The sequence below is a fragment of the Capricornis sumatraensis genome, chromosome 8 (assembly GCF_032405125.1).
Source record: "Capricornis sumatraensis isolate serow.1 chromosome 8, serow.2, whole genome shotgun sequence".
In the NCBI taxonomy this organism is placed as follows: Eukaryota; Metazoa; Chordata; class Mammalia; order Artiodactyla; family Bovidae; genus Capricornis; species Capricornis sumatraensis.
Genome location: NC_091076.1, coordinates 96,575,306 through 96,590,981, shown reverse-complemented (window position 1 = coordinate 96,590,981; position 15,676 = coordinate 96,575,306). Strand labels below are relative to the sequence as shown.

At 37.7% G+C, this 15,676-nt stretch overlaps 1 protein-coding gene across 1 annotated transcript in view; it reads right to left on the bottom strand.

The window, feature by feature from the left end:
• EFCAB13 (EF-hand calcium binding domain 13) overlaps positions 1–15,676 on the bottom strand; it is a 145,243-nt gene that overhangs the window by 69,090 nt on the left and 60,477 nt on the right. The window contains exons 10-11 of the mRNA XM_068977491.1: positions 11,308–11,379; positions 6,849–6,992 (exon numbers count right to left, since the gene is read on the bottom strand). Coding sequence (XP_068833592.1) covers positions 6,849–6,992; positions 11,308–11,379 — 216 coding nt within the window. The remainder of the gene's footprint in view (positions 1–6,848; positions 6,993–11,307; positions 11,380–15,676) is intronic.

Genomic DNA, 15,676 nt, shown 5'->3' with positions numbered 1-15,676 from the left:
CCTTGCCTAGAGCTTAAGCTGAAACTCCAGTACTTTGACCACCTCATGCGAAGAGTTGACTCATTGGAAAAGACTCTGATGCTGGGAGGGATTGGGGGCAGGAGGAGAAGGGGACAACCGAAGATGAGATGGATGGATGGCATCACTGACTCGATGGATGCGAGTCTGAGTGAACTCCGGGAGTTGGTGATGGACAGGGAGGCCTGGCGTGCTGCGATTCATGGGGTCACAAAGAGTCAGACACGACTGAGCAACTGAACTGAACTGAACTGAGAGCTTAAATATATAGCTACAAAGGCCAAAAGGTATATGAAAAGGTGTTTAATATCAGTAATCATCAAGGAAATACAAATCAAAACCACAATGAGATACCATCTCACATCTGTTAGGATGGCTATTACCAAAAATAAGTAACAGATACTGGTGAGGATATAGAGGAAAAGGAACCCTTATACACTGTTGATTGGAATGTAAAAGGGTACAGTCATTAAAGTATAGTGGTTCCTCAAAAAATTAAATATAGAACTACCACATGATCCAATCATTTCCCTTTTTTTAAATTATATATACATGATGGACTATTATTTAGCCATGAAAAAGGAAATTCTGCCATTTGTGACAATATAGATAAGCCTGCTGGGCATGGTTTTTCCTGTGGTCATGTATGGATGTGAGAGTTGGACTGTGAAGAAGGCTGAGTGCCAAAGAACTGATGCTTTTGAACTGTGGTGTTGGAGAAGAAGACTCTTGAGAGTCCTCTGAACTACAAGGAGATCCAACCAATCCATTCTGAAGGAGATCAGCCCTGGGATTTCTTTGGAAGGAATGATGCTAAAGCTGAAACTCCAGTACTTTGGCCACCTCATGCGAAGAGCTGACTCATTGGAAAAGACTCTGATGCTGGGAGGGATTGGGGGCAGGAGGAGAAGGGGATGACAGAGGATAAGATGGCTGGATGGTATCACTGACTCAATGGACATGAGTCTGAGTGAACTCCAGGAGCTGGTGATGGACAGGGAGGCCTGGCGTGCTGCAATTCATGGGGTCGTAAAGAGTTGGACACGACTGAGTGACTGAACTGAACTGAACTGCTGGGCATTATGCATTTCATTATGTGAAATAAGCCAAAGAGAGAAAGACAAGTACTCTAGGGTATCACTTATATGTGGAATCTAAAAAAAAAAACAAAACAATTTCATAGAAACATAAAATAGATATGGGCTGGGGGAAGGGGAAATGAAGAAGCATAGGTCAAAGGGCACAAACTTTCAGTTATAAGAAAAATAGGTTCAATAAAAGAAAAAGAATAATTAATTCAGAAAATCTAATGTACAGCATGGCGATTATAGTTGAAAATATGGCAATATGACAATTTCTACTTGAAAGTTGCTGAGATTAGATGTCAAGCATTCTCATCATTCACACACACACAAAATTAACTATATGAGGTAGTGGGTATAAATGTGTTAATTATCTTGATCTTGTTAATCGTTCCACTATATCTTTCAATCATAATATTATACATTTTACATACAATTATATTTGTCACTTATTATGCAATAAAACTGGAAATATATATACACATATAACTACAACCAACAGCGTCTTATCTTTTATCTTTCCTTGGCTTTCAAATTAACACCTGGATTTTTAGGAACCATACTCTAGTAAGAGCATGTATCTTTATTGCATTTTTCCAGCTTCTGTCTTTTAGTAGGGTGCTGTCCTGTTGACTTCCTGGTGGTGCAGATGGTAAAGCATCTGCCTACAATGCGGGAGACCCGGGTTTGATTCCTGGGTTGGGAAGATCCCCTGGAGAAGGAAATGGCAGCCCACTCCAGTACTCTTGCCTGGAAAATCCCATGAACAGAGGAGCATGGTAGGCTACAGTCCATGGGGTTGCAAAGAGTTGCACATGACTGATCAACTTCACTTTCCTTTTGCCCTGTTGAGCCATACTAAGTTGCTTCAGTTGTGTCCAACTCTTTGTGTCCCTCTGAACTGTAGCCCATCCATGGGATTCTCCAGGCAAGAATACTGGAGTGGGTTGCTACGCCCTTCTCCACGGGTTCTTCCTGACCCAGGGATCAAACCCACGTCTCCTGTGGCTCACACATTGTAGGCAGATTCTTTATCTCTGAGCCACTGGGTAAGCCCCTTAGTAGGGCCCTACATCTCCCTAACTATAAGAGCTCTGCCTTAAATATGTCAGGTATCTCTCTGATGTGGGGAGAAAGAGTAGAAAAGGATACAAAGAGTTTGTGTATCCCATTTCCCATGATTTTTTCTTATATTCTGTTACTCTGGATAATCTCCTACCACCCTCTTATCAACCAGCAAGTCAAGATAATCAAATTTTCTAAGACTGGTTACAAAAAGACCTTCTCAATTAAGTGTCTTCAATTTATAGCAGCTTAAAGACCAGCTTTAAGGGGCTTCCCTGGTGGCTCAGAGGTTAAAGCACCTGCCTGCAATGCGGGAGACCCGGGTTCAATCCCTGAGTTGGGAAGATCCCCTAGGGAAGGAAATGGCAACTCACTCCAGTATTCTCACCTGGAGAATTCCATGGAGCAAGGAGCCTGGTAGGCTACAGTCCATGGGGTCGCAAAGAGTCGGACATGACTGAGCTACTTCACTTTTCATTTTCAAAGACCAGCTTAAAGTAAGCAGTAGGCATTGCAGCTCAGTCACCTAAGTGGAGATTCCTCTGAATCCAGCACATAAATTCAAACACAACTAAATTCAACTATTTAGAATTCTGAAAGAAAGAAAGGAAAAAAGCAAACAAACAAGGAGCATCTGAGGTTACCAGGTGCCAATAACACTAGCAGGTGCTTTAACAAAATCTGCATCTAGGGTTGGGCCTGTTTACCAACTGACACAAATCTCTATGACCTATAATTCCATTTGGTCCTTAAGTTCTTACATATGCTGAAACAGAAAAGCAACCACAGGTTTTAGAAAAGATTCCTTGGGTACATTTAAATATGTTCTATGAAAAGACATGTGGGTAGACAGAGATTTTGGAATTTGGCACTCATTCTTTGCTAAACCACCAACACAAGGTTAACCATAACAAGAACCAGGTTTCAAAGGTAGAGCCTGAAATAAATATTCAGACCTAACTTGAACAAGTATAAATGAAAATAGCAAGATCACAAAGACATGTTCTGAATCAGGTTGTCAAGCCCAAAAGAAAAAAATTATTTAGCTAATTTCAATTCCATCAGAGGTCAGAGTCAGGAGAAACAGAACAAATACATCTTAGCTTAAGTTTAAAAACCTAAAACAAGTAAAGCTAGAGAAACCAGAAGAGAAGAGAGTATCTGAAATCTTTATGCCTGGCTACAACTATAATGATTTCCTCCATATAATTCCTATTCTATGGGTTCAGCCTCTCACATTCCCCTTAACTATTTTCCACATCATCCTGACATATTTTGGCTCAATCTCAACTCTCTTCATTTAGGTCTTTCATCAGAAACAGGGAGGGACCCAAAAGCTATATAAGTTGATATTTGGGAAGCATTTCTAAATTTGCCAAATGATATACATCTTTTTTACTTTTCAATGCATTTTTCTAATCATCACAAAATTAATTTTTTCATTTTAAATATACTTTAAAATACTGAGGAGTCAAAAAATAAAATAAAATAAAATAAAATAAAATACTGAGGAGTCAATATGGAATACCATCAACAGCCAGGAAGTAATTCACTTAGAGGGAACCTAAATCTGTTGGGTTTTTTTTCTTTTTAACATAACCTGGTCAAATGATTATTTCAGGACAATAATTCTTGAGTTCTTTCTCATATTTCTAAGGATGTGTTGAGATGCTTTATCAGTTCACTTGGTCATGTTACCTACTTTGGTCATAAGAACTCAACTTTTATGTTTTATACATTGGGGTACTCTACAAGATTTCATTTGGAACAAAAGAATTCTACTGATTTAACAGCACCAAATATAAACAAAAACCAAAAATAAAGAATTTCAAAACTTTGCAAACCACAGCAATAAAATGGGACTTCCTAGAAGGCACTACTGGTAAAGAACGCCTGCCAATACAGGAGACATAAGAGATGCAGGTTCAATCCTGGGGCTGAGAAGATCCCTTGGAGAAGCACACAGTAATCTGCTCCAGTACTCTTGCCTAGAGAATCCCATGGAGAGAGAAGCCTCTCAGGCTACAGTCCACAGGGTCAAAAGAGTCAGATACAACTGAAGCAAGTGAGCACCCAGGTACATTAAGTGAAAGTGAAGTCGCTCAGTCGTGTCCGACTCTTTGTGACCCGTGGACTGTAGCCCACCAAGCTCCTCCATCCATGGGATTCTCCAGGCAAGAATACTGGAGTGGGTTGCCATTTCCTTCTCCAGGGGATCTTCCCAACCCAGGGATCGAACCCAGGTCTCCCTCATTGCAGGCAGGCGCTTTAACCTCTGAGCCACCAGGGAAGCCCCCAGGTACACCAAAATAAGAACCAAATCACTTTGTATAAAAGGATTAAAGTTAAAAGAAGAAATAGTATGACAGATGAAGTCCACATATAGTTTTCAATATCTTGTATATATTCAGATTTAGATGGTAAAATAATCTATATTTTACATACTATATTTTTGCTTCACAAGTATATAATAATGAATAGGACTTCACTTTCATGCATTGGAGAAGGAAATGGCAACCCACTCCAGTGTTCTTGCCTGAAGAATCCCAGGGACGGGGGAGCCTGATGGGCTGCCATCTACGGGGTAGCACAGAGTCAGACACGACTGAAGCGACTTAGCATCAGCAGTAGGAATCAGGGAAATGCAAAATTTAGGTCACAGTGAGGAAACTTTTTATATCCACCTACTTGGCAAAAATTAAGATTTCTGTTAATTTCTAAGTGAAGTCGCTCAGTCGTGTCTGACTCTTCCACATAGGTCTTATATAACTTATAGTAGATTTGTTTCCATTTCTTTTTACTTTTTATTATGAAAAATTGTAAATATATTCCAAATAGAAAGTAAATGGCAATGAGCACCATGTACACTCCCTAGATGCAAATATTATCAACTCATGGTCATTATTATTTTATCTATAACCATATACCCTCCTATACCTCACTCTCAACCTTTCTCTTTAGGAAAGTTGCTGCTATGTTCTAGGGGCACCTAAAAGAATTGGTACCTTTATTATGAACTGTGGGCTTTGACATAATAAACAGTCATTTTTTGCCCCACTTCATGCCTTTAGTCCTGACTTCTGTCAATCAGAGAGTAAAATCACAAACCCTACTTTCTTTTTGTTTACATTTTTGCCTAGGGGGAAAAAATGTCTGAAAGACTATTCAGTCAGTTCAGTTCAGTTCAGTCACTCGGTAGTGTCCGACTCCTTGCGACCCCATGAATTGCAGCATGCCAGGCCTCCCTGTCCATCACCAACTCCCGGGGTTTACCCAAACTCATGTCCATCGAGTCGGTGATGCCATCCAACCATCTCATCCTCTGTCGTCCCCTTCTCCTGCCCCCAATCCCTCCCAGCATCAGGGTCTTTTCCAATGAGTCAACCCTTCACATGAGGTGGCCAAAGTATTGGAGTTTCAGCTTCAAAATCAGTCCTTCCAGTGAACACCCAGGACTGATCTCCTTTGAATGCACTGGTTGGATCTCCTTGCAGTCCAAGGGACTCTCAAGAGTCTTCTCCAGTACCACAGTTCAAAAGCATCAATTCTTCGGCGCTCAGCTTTCTTCACAGTCCAACTCTCACATCCATACATGACCAATGGGAAAACTATAGCATTGACTAGACAGACCTTTGTTGGCAAAGTAATGTCTCTGCTTTTTAATAAGCTGTCTAGGTTGGTTATAACTTTCTTTCCAAGGAGTAAGTGTCTTTTAATTTCATGGCTGCAGTCACCATCTGCAGTGATTTTGGAGCCCAAAAAAATAAAGTCTGACACTGTTTCCACTATTTCCCCATCTATATGCCATGAAATGATGGGACCAGATGCCATGATCTTAGCTTTCTGAATGTTGAGCTGTAAGCCAACTCTTTCACTCTCCTCTTTCACTTTCATCAAGAGGCTTTTTCAGTTCAGTTCAGTTCAGTTCAGTCACTCAATCATGTCTGACTCTTTGCGACCCCATGAATCACAGCACGCTAGGCCTCCCTGTCCATCACCATCTCCCGGAGTTCACTCAGATTCACGTCCATCGAGTCCGTGATGCCATCCAGCCATCTCATCCTCAGTCGTCCCCTTCTCCTCCTGCCCCCAATCCCTCCCAGCATCAGAGTCTTTTCCAATGAGTCAACTCTTCGCATCAGGTGGCCAAAGTACTGGAGCTTCAGCTTTAGCATCATTCCTTCCAAAGAAATCCCAGGGCTGATCTCCTTCAGAATGGACTGGTTGGATCTCCTTGCAGTCCAAGGGACTCTCAAGAGTCTTCTCCAACACCACAGTTCAAAAGCAGCAATTCTTCGGCGCTCAGCCTTCTTCACAGTCCAACTCTCACATCCATACATGACCACAGGAAAAACCATAGCCTTGACTAGATGGACCTTAGTCAGCAAAGTAATGTCTCTGCTTTTGAATATACTATCTAGGTTGGTCATAACTTTTCTTCCAAGGAGTAAGCGTCTTTTAATTTCATGGCTGCAGTCACCATCTGCAAGACTGCTTATTTCTGGACAATGAGATTTTGAGTCTTGTACTTTTGAGTATTTTTGTACTTTTCTGTATTGGCTTAACTTTAATGGACTTTTTTTCCAATAAAAACTGTAAAATCATCGCTCTGAGGAAAAGAATAGCAAACTGATCCTCTTTTCAGATATATCAACCCAGTTTTCCTGAAAATATATCACTTACCACCAACTTCAGTCAACTCTGTGATCTTCTGAAATTCTGGCTTAGAAAGGTAAATCCCTAAATTTTGAAGACTAGTGTTCAGATCCCCATAATCAATATTTTCATCTTTAATTTTATCAATAGCTTTAATGATATCAGTCAACACTGAAAATAAGGCAGTATGCAAATAAGTATTAAATATATGTCAAAAAGAAAACACCAATAGTAAGATGAATTTTGGTTTTAACATACCAATGAAATACTAAAAATATCACAAATGTTATATATGAAAAGCATTGTCATAATCTTTAATAATATGAACATTAATAAGTTATAAAAGCACAGTATGAAATATGTGGAGAAAAGAGAAGAAAGAATCAATAAACTGAAAGGCAGCAAAATCATTCAATGAACAACACAAAGAAAATAGATTGAAATAAAAAAAGAAGAGAATCTCAGGGACCTGTAGCAGTATAAAAAAATGATCTAACATTGTAAAATCAGAGTCTCAGAAGAAAAGAGAGACAGAATTGCTAAAAAGGTACTCAAAGAAATAATGGCTAAACAATTACCAAATTTTTAGCAACAGATATGAACCTACAGATCCAAGAAAATAAGTGAAACTCAAACAGGATAAAGCCAAAGAAATCCATGTCAGGACACATCATAATTAAACACAGAGAAAAAAAATTTTAAGTAGTTAAAAAAAAAATGACATCTTACCTATAGGGGGGAAAAAAAACTAATGAAGATTTCCCTCAGAAACCATGGACACCAGAAAGAAGTGGCACCATATTTTTCAAGTGCTGAAAGAAAAGAACTGTCAACCACAAATTCATACTTAGAAAAAAAATATCCTTCAGGAATGAAGGGAAAATCAAGATGTTCTCAAATGAAAGAAAATGAAGAGAATCTGTTGACAGTAAACAAATGAATGGTTAAATGGAAGATGTTTAAACAGAAAGAAAAGGATAAAACAAAGAACTCTGGAGTATCAGGAAGGAAGAATAAAAAATGGTAAGCCAAAATATGGGTAAATATAGTAGGCTTTCCTTCTCTTAAGTTTTTAAATCACATTTGATGGTTGAGGCAAAAATTATAAAACTGTCCAATATGCTTTTAAATATATGTAAAGGATATATTTAAGACAATTATATCATACATAGGGGAGGGTAAAGGGACATAAGGATAGACAATATTTCTATACTTCATCTGAACTGGTAAAATAATGACATCAATAGACTGTGATAAGTTATGTATATATAATACCTGAAGCAACCACCAAAAAGAGATATACTCTAAAATAATATATATAAATCCAAATGGAATTCTAAAAATGGGCAAAAGATTTGAATATATATTTCACCAAAGATCCCTGAATGGATAGCAAGCATATACAAAAATACTCAAAATTATTAGTCATTAGGGAAATGAAAATTAAAAGCAAAATGAGATATCACTACACACTTATTATAAGCTAAAATTTTAAAAAAGCAAGTGTTGACAAAGATGTGAAGAAACCAGAATCTTTATACATTGCTGCTGAGAAAGAAAATGTTATAGCCACTTTGGAAAACAGTTTGGCAATTTGTTAAAAACCTAAACATAAATTTACTATACAGACTAACAATCTTTCTCCTAGGAATTTACCCATGAGAAATAAAAGCATATGTCCACAGAAAGACATGTATGCAAATATTAATTTCATTACTACTGATAAAAGTCACAAATTGAAAAAGTCAAATGTCTATGAACTTGCCACCCATCAACAAAACAGAGTATATCTATAAGCTATAATATGAATTTGTCCATAAAAAGGAATGAACTATTGATACTGCAACATGAATTAACCTTAAAAACATTATGCAAAATGAAGGAAGCCAAGTATGAAAGACATGTTATATGATTTAATGTATTAACTGTTAAAAAAAAAAAAAAGGCACAATCATAGAGCCTGAAAGCAAATTAGTGGTTGTCTAGGGATCAGGTGAAGATTAATTACAAATGGGCATGAGAGAATTTTCAGGACTGATAGAAATGTTACAAACTGGATTGTGTCTACTTCTGGGTATATAGCTAAAAGAATCAAAGAAGCAGCCTAAAGAGATATCTGCATGCCCATCTGTATAGCAGTACTATTCACAACAGCCAAGTGATGGAAGAAACACATGTGTGCCCTGACGAATAAGCAAAATGTGGTGTACACACACAATGAAATATTATTCAACATGAAAAAGGAAGGAAATTCTGACACATGCTACAACACAGATCTTGAGGGCATTATGATAAACAAAATAAGCCAGTCACAGAAAGACAAATGCTGTATGATTCTACTAGGGTATCTCAAGTGAACAAATTCACAGAAACAGAAAGTATTGTAGAATGATTATTTCCAGAGATGGAGGGTCAAGGATGGGTAATTTTTATTTAACTGGTATAGATATATAGGTATAACTGGTATATAGATGAAGCACAAGCTGGAATTAAGATTTCTGGGAGAAATATCAATAACCTCAGATGTGCAGATGTTACCACCCTTACAGCAGAAAGTAAAGAACTAAAGAGCCTCTTAATGAAAGTGAAAAAGAAGAGTGAAAAAGTTGGCTTAAAACTCAACATTCAGAAAACTAAGATCATGGCATCTGGTCCCATCACTTCATGGCAAATAGATACAGAAACAATCGAAACAGTGACAGACTTTATTGGGGGGGGGGGCGCTCCAAAATCACTGCAGCCGGTGATTGCAGCCATGAAATTAAAAGACGCTTGTTTCTTGAAAGAAAAGTTATGACCAACCTAGAAAACATATTAAAAAGCAGAGACATTACTTTGCCAACAAAGGTCCATCTGGTAAAAGCTATGGTTTTTCCAGTAGTCATGTATGGATGTGAGAGTTGGACTATAAAGAAAGCTGAGCACCAAAGCATTGATGTTTTTGAACTGTGGTGTTGGAGAAGACTCTTGAGAATCCCTTGGGCTGCAAGGAGATCCAACCAGTCCATCCTAAAGGAGATCAGACCTGAATATTCATTGGAAGGACTGATGCTGAAGCTGAAACTCCAATACTGGTGCGAAGAACTGATTGATTTGAAAAGATCCTGATGTTGGGAAAGATTGAAGGCAGGAGGAGAAGGGGACAACAGAGGATGAGATGGTTGGATGACATCACTGACTCAATGGACATGAGTTTGAGCAAACTCCGGGAGTTGGTGATGGACAGGGAAGCCTGGCGTGCTACAGTCCATGGGGTTGCAAAGAGTCGGACATGACTGAGCAACTGAACTGAACTGAACTGATAGAGTTTCAATTTTGTAAGATAAAAAGCTCTGGAGATTGGTTGCACAACAATGTGAATGCACTTAAAACTAAAATTACTGAAATGTACATTTAAAAATGGCTAAGATGGTGAGACTTATCTGATGGTCCAGTGGCTAAGAATCTACCTTCTGGTGCAGGAGATACAGGTTCAATCCCTGGTCAGGGAACTAAGATCCCATATGCTGTGGTGCAACTAAACCCACATGCACTGCAACTAGAGAAAGCCCACGCACCACAGCAAAAGAAGCCCACTCATCACAACTTAAAAAAGCCTGTGCACCACAACAAAGACCCAGAGCAAAGAGTCAGCTGAGACCAAGACAGACACTACTTCACAAAATAGCAATGAAAGAATGATTGAATTTGTGAATGAATGATTGCATGGTGAAGCATTCAAGAAATCGATTTACTACTAGCATCTTCAAGGAATCCAGAGATTTAAGCACTTATATTCACCAGAAATGACAAATGATAATATAGCTTTTAACATGAGATTCTTCATCTATGTATAAAAGGAAGTTTCTTCCTTTGGATTAATTTTTTCTTATCTGAGAAGTCTTTTAGGAAGAGACAGAAAGTTCACTTCTTTTTAAGCATATGAATAAACAGAAGGAAATAAAACAGCATGCCTTCATAACTTTCACTGCTTTCTAATCTCACAGAAAAAAATTATTTATATAAAACATTAAAACATTCAAATAATAAAAAACTAGATTGTGGTGTGACTATAAATTTGTAAATCAGAGCATGGGAGATTTTATGTACGTAAATTTTACCTCAATAGAGCTGTTTCTTTTTTAATGTTCTAAAACAAAGATAAACCAAAGTATCTGATTCAAACAAGTTCCTCTTTAAAAAAGTAAATTATTCATCAATAGCTAATAATGGAGCTAATTACCTATTTGACCTCTTCATTATCATTACCATTACTGTACATGGGTATAGCACTCTCCAGTTCATAAAATCCACATAAAAATTCTGTGAAGTAAGCAAGTTAGTTCTTAGTACCCTGATACATAAAGTTTAAAAAAAACTGCCAATGGCTTGTCAAGGGTTTTGGAACTATTAGTACATAAAAAAGCAAATTCAGTTCATTGAACCTAATTCTCCTCAACCTAATTGCTCTTTCCTCAAATGACTTTAAAATAAATTTCCTACCTACCATCATATTCAGGAAGATTTTGCTCTTTGGAGACAGCACTCACAAAGTCATCTAATTTCACCATTCCATTTTCTGTAAAATAAAAAGTTGAGATGATACATTCTATTATACTTCTGTATAAAAGGTAAATTCACATTTTAATACAACTATGAAAAAAATACTTACCTTCACTTAATCATCAGCTTATTTCTTCTACATAGCCTGTCTCCCTAGATGAGTCTTTCTAAATTAGGTCTGTTCATTTCATTTCAACAATTACTGAGAGTATATTAGTGCCAAGAACTATGTTAGGCACCAAGGACACAAAAATAAGAAAGACACAGTCCCTGCTTTTTCAATGTTTATTATAAAGTACAAAGGACAGGATTAGGTACTCAGTTCTTGATAGATACAGGAAAAAGGAAAGGTGCCCAAAGAGATGGACCATGAGAAAGCTAATGAGTCTATTTCACATAATTATGAAAACCCAGTCAACCAATATGCTATCCATTGATACCTTGACAATGCTAACCAGCCCTAACAGACCCACATATCCCCATCCCTACCCCCAGTATCCAGCTAATCCAAACAACACCTATATACAAATCTTCCACAGTGTTCATACTAATCCTGATAATCAGAAAAAAAGGCTGAAAAAATTTAGTGGCTTCTACCCTTTAGATTTTTTTTAAATTTAGTTTGTATTGAGGTAACACTCATCTATAGCATTGCATGTATATTTCTACTTCAATATACGCTACAGTGTGCTCACTACCAAAAATTTAGTTTCCATCTGTCATCATACAATTGATCCCTTTTACCCATTTTACCCAGACATTTAGCTGTGAAAGCACAGAGTCCCAACCACTTGACTGCCAAGGAATTCCCTGCAGCTTGTTTCTGATTAAAATATAATGAAGGAGTCCAAGAGATCAAAACATCAATGCGTCATGTCTCAAGATTTCAGACAAAAATTGAGAGTTCTTCCCATCCTATCACTTTACCTACCATGTTTTCAGTTCACAAGCTTCAAGAAATTCTAGCAGACACACATGACCATAATGAGCCTCCTAATATAATGTACTGAAATGGGAAAAATATCACCTCTGTTGTATTCTGGCAAAAATGTATACCCTGAATTTATTCACGAAGAAATGCAAAAAAACCCAAAATGAGGGACATTATACAAAACAATTAGTCAATGCTCTTCTAAAATGTCAAGGTCATGAAATATTGAAAAACCATCCCAGACTGAAGGAGACTCGGACACATGACAACTAAGTGTAACATGTGATCCTGAATGAGATCCTGGATCAGAAAAAGGACATTCATAGAAAAACAGTCAAATTTTTAATAAGGTCCTATATTAGTAAATATTGTTGTATCAGTGTTAATTTTCCAGTTTTTCATTATACTGTGGTTATATAAGATGTTAATAAATCAGAACATTAGATGAAGAGTATGTAGAAACGTTTTCATTTCTGTGTAATTCTTATGAATTTAAAATTATTTAATAATGAAAAATTTTAAATGTTTTTTAAATGTAAATCAAGTGGCAGTCACATTTCACAGATGCTCAATCATCATCAGATTATTTGGAGAAGTTATATGAGATAAACTATTTTATACTTTTCCAAATATAGAATATTAGGTATGACAGTGGTAAGGTGAAAGCATTTGATTTTAGTGATACCAGCAAGGTAGATAACCATTTTCTACCACAATCCTGTTCTACCCACTGGCTAAATGCCTACTACTCCATTATTCCTTTAATCAGAGCTTTAATTCTTAATGAAATACAAAAAAACCTCAGAGACAGAAATGAGGCATGGCATAAAAGCAGTGCATCAGTAAAGGAATCAGAATAAACATCTTTATGCCTCCTTAATAGATCACACACCTTTTTCAACTGAGTTATTAGAAGCATGCATTAGTGTATGTGTGTGTTAGTTGCTCCATCATGTCCAACTCTTTACGACCCTGTGGATGGTAGCCCGCCAGACTCCTCTGTCCATGGAATTCTCCAAGCAAGAATACTGGAGTGGGTTGCCATTCCCTTCTCCAGGGGATCTTTCTGACCCAGGGATTGAACCCAGGTCTCCTGCATTGCAGGCAGATTTGTTAATATCTGAGCCACCAGGGAATAAGAATCACTAATGATTCACAAAGCATTCATCTTAACAATTACACTCAGTACTAAATATAATTTTTAAAGGCTGGTAAACTTCTTGAAATAAAACAAATATAAATTAACTCCAGCTGAGGCCTATAGAAAGAAGTGTTTAATTGGGTTCCTTACACAATATGTCCCTGGAGAAGGACATGGCAACCCACTCCAGTATTCTTCCTTGGAGAAGCCCATGGACAGAGAAGCCTGGTGGGTTATGGACCATAGTGTTGCAAAGAGTTAGACATGACTGAAGTGACTAAGCATGCATGCATATACACAATACTTCTATGATATAAGTAGTACATAAGAAAAAAACATACACTGGTTGGGAAGTCACTGCTCATCTTTGAGGAATATCATAAAGCCTTAGGGATCTGAGATGTATACTATTAATTATTTTCTCTTGATATTACCACATCCATAAGAAATAATACCTGAACAGTGTGGAGATTCCTTAAAAAACGGGAAATAGAACTGCCATACAACCCAGCAATCCCACTGCTAGGCATACACATGGAGGAAACCAGAATTGAAAGAGACACGTATACCCCAGTGTTCATCGCAGCACTGTTTACAATAGCCAGGACGTGGAAGCAACCTAGATGCCCATCGGCAGACCAACGCATAAGAAAGTTGTGGTACATATACACAATGGAGTATTACTCAGCTATTAAAAAGAATGCATTTGAATTACTTCTAATGAGGTGGATGAAACTGGAGCCTATTATACAGAGCAAAATGAGACAGAAAGAAAATACAATATACCAATACAGTATATTAACGCATATATATGGAATTTAGAAAGATGGTAATGATGACCATAAATGCAAGACAGCAAAAGAGACACAGATGTAAAGAACAGACTTTTGGATTCTGTGGGAGAAGGCGAGGGTGGGATGATTTGAGAGAATAGCATTGAAACATGTATATTATCATGTGTGAAATAGATTGCCAGTCCAGGTTTGATGAATGAGACAGGGTGCTCAGGGCTAGTGCACTGGGATGACCCTGAGGGATAGGATGGGGAGGGAGGTGGGAAGGGGATTCAGGATGGGAACAAACTGTATACCCATGGCTGATTCATGTGAATGTATGGCAAAAACCATCACAATATTGTAATTAGCCTCCAATTAAAATTTTTTTAAAAAGAAAGAGTGTTTTGCCTATGTTCTCCTCTAGGAGTTTTATGGTTTCTGGTCTTACATTTAGATCTTTAATCCATTTTGAGTTTGTTTTTGTGTATGGTGTTAGAAAGTGATCTAGTTTCATTCTTTTACAAGTGGTTGACCAGTTTTCCCAGCACCACTTGTTAAAGATATTGTCTTTAATCCATTGTATATTCTTGCCTCCTTTGTCAAAGATAAGGTGTCCATAGGTGTGTGGATTTATCTCTGGGCTTTCTATTTTGTTCCACTGATCTATATTTCTGTTTTTGTGCCAGTACCATACTGTCTTGATGACTGTGGCTTTGTAGTAGAGCCTGAAGTCAGGCAGGTTGATTCCTCCAGTTCCATTCTTCTTTCTCAAGACTGCTTCGGCTATTCGAGGAGAACATAGGCGAAACACTCTCCGACATAAATCACAGCAGGATCCTCTATGACCCACCTCCCAGAATACTGGAAATAAAAGCAAAAATAAACAAATGGGACCTAATTAAAATGAAAAGCTTCTGCACAACAAAGGAAACTGTAAGCAAGGTGAAAAGACAGCCTTCAGAATGGGAGAAAATAATAACAAATGAAGCAACTGACAAACAACTAATCTCAAAACTATGCAAACAACTCCTGCAGCTCATTTCCAGAAAAATAAACGACCCAATCAAAAAATGAGCCAAAGAACTAAATAGACATTTCTCCAAAGAAGACATACAGATGGCTAACAAACACACAAAAAGATGCTCAACATCACTCATTATCAGAGAAATGCAAATCAAAACCACAAGGAGGTACCATTTCACACCAGTCAGAATGGCCGCGATCTTAAAGTCTACAAGCAATAAATGCTGGAGAGGGTGTGGAGAAAAGGGAACCTTAACACTGTTGGTGGGAATGCAAACTAGTACAGCCACTATGGAGAACAGTGTGGAGATTCCTTAAAAAACTGGAACTAGAACTGCCTTATGACCCAGTAATCTCACTGCTGGGCATACACACCGAGGAAACCAGAATTGAAAGAGACACGTGTACCCCAGTGTTCATCACAGCACTGTTTATAATAGCC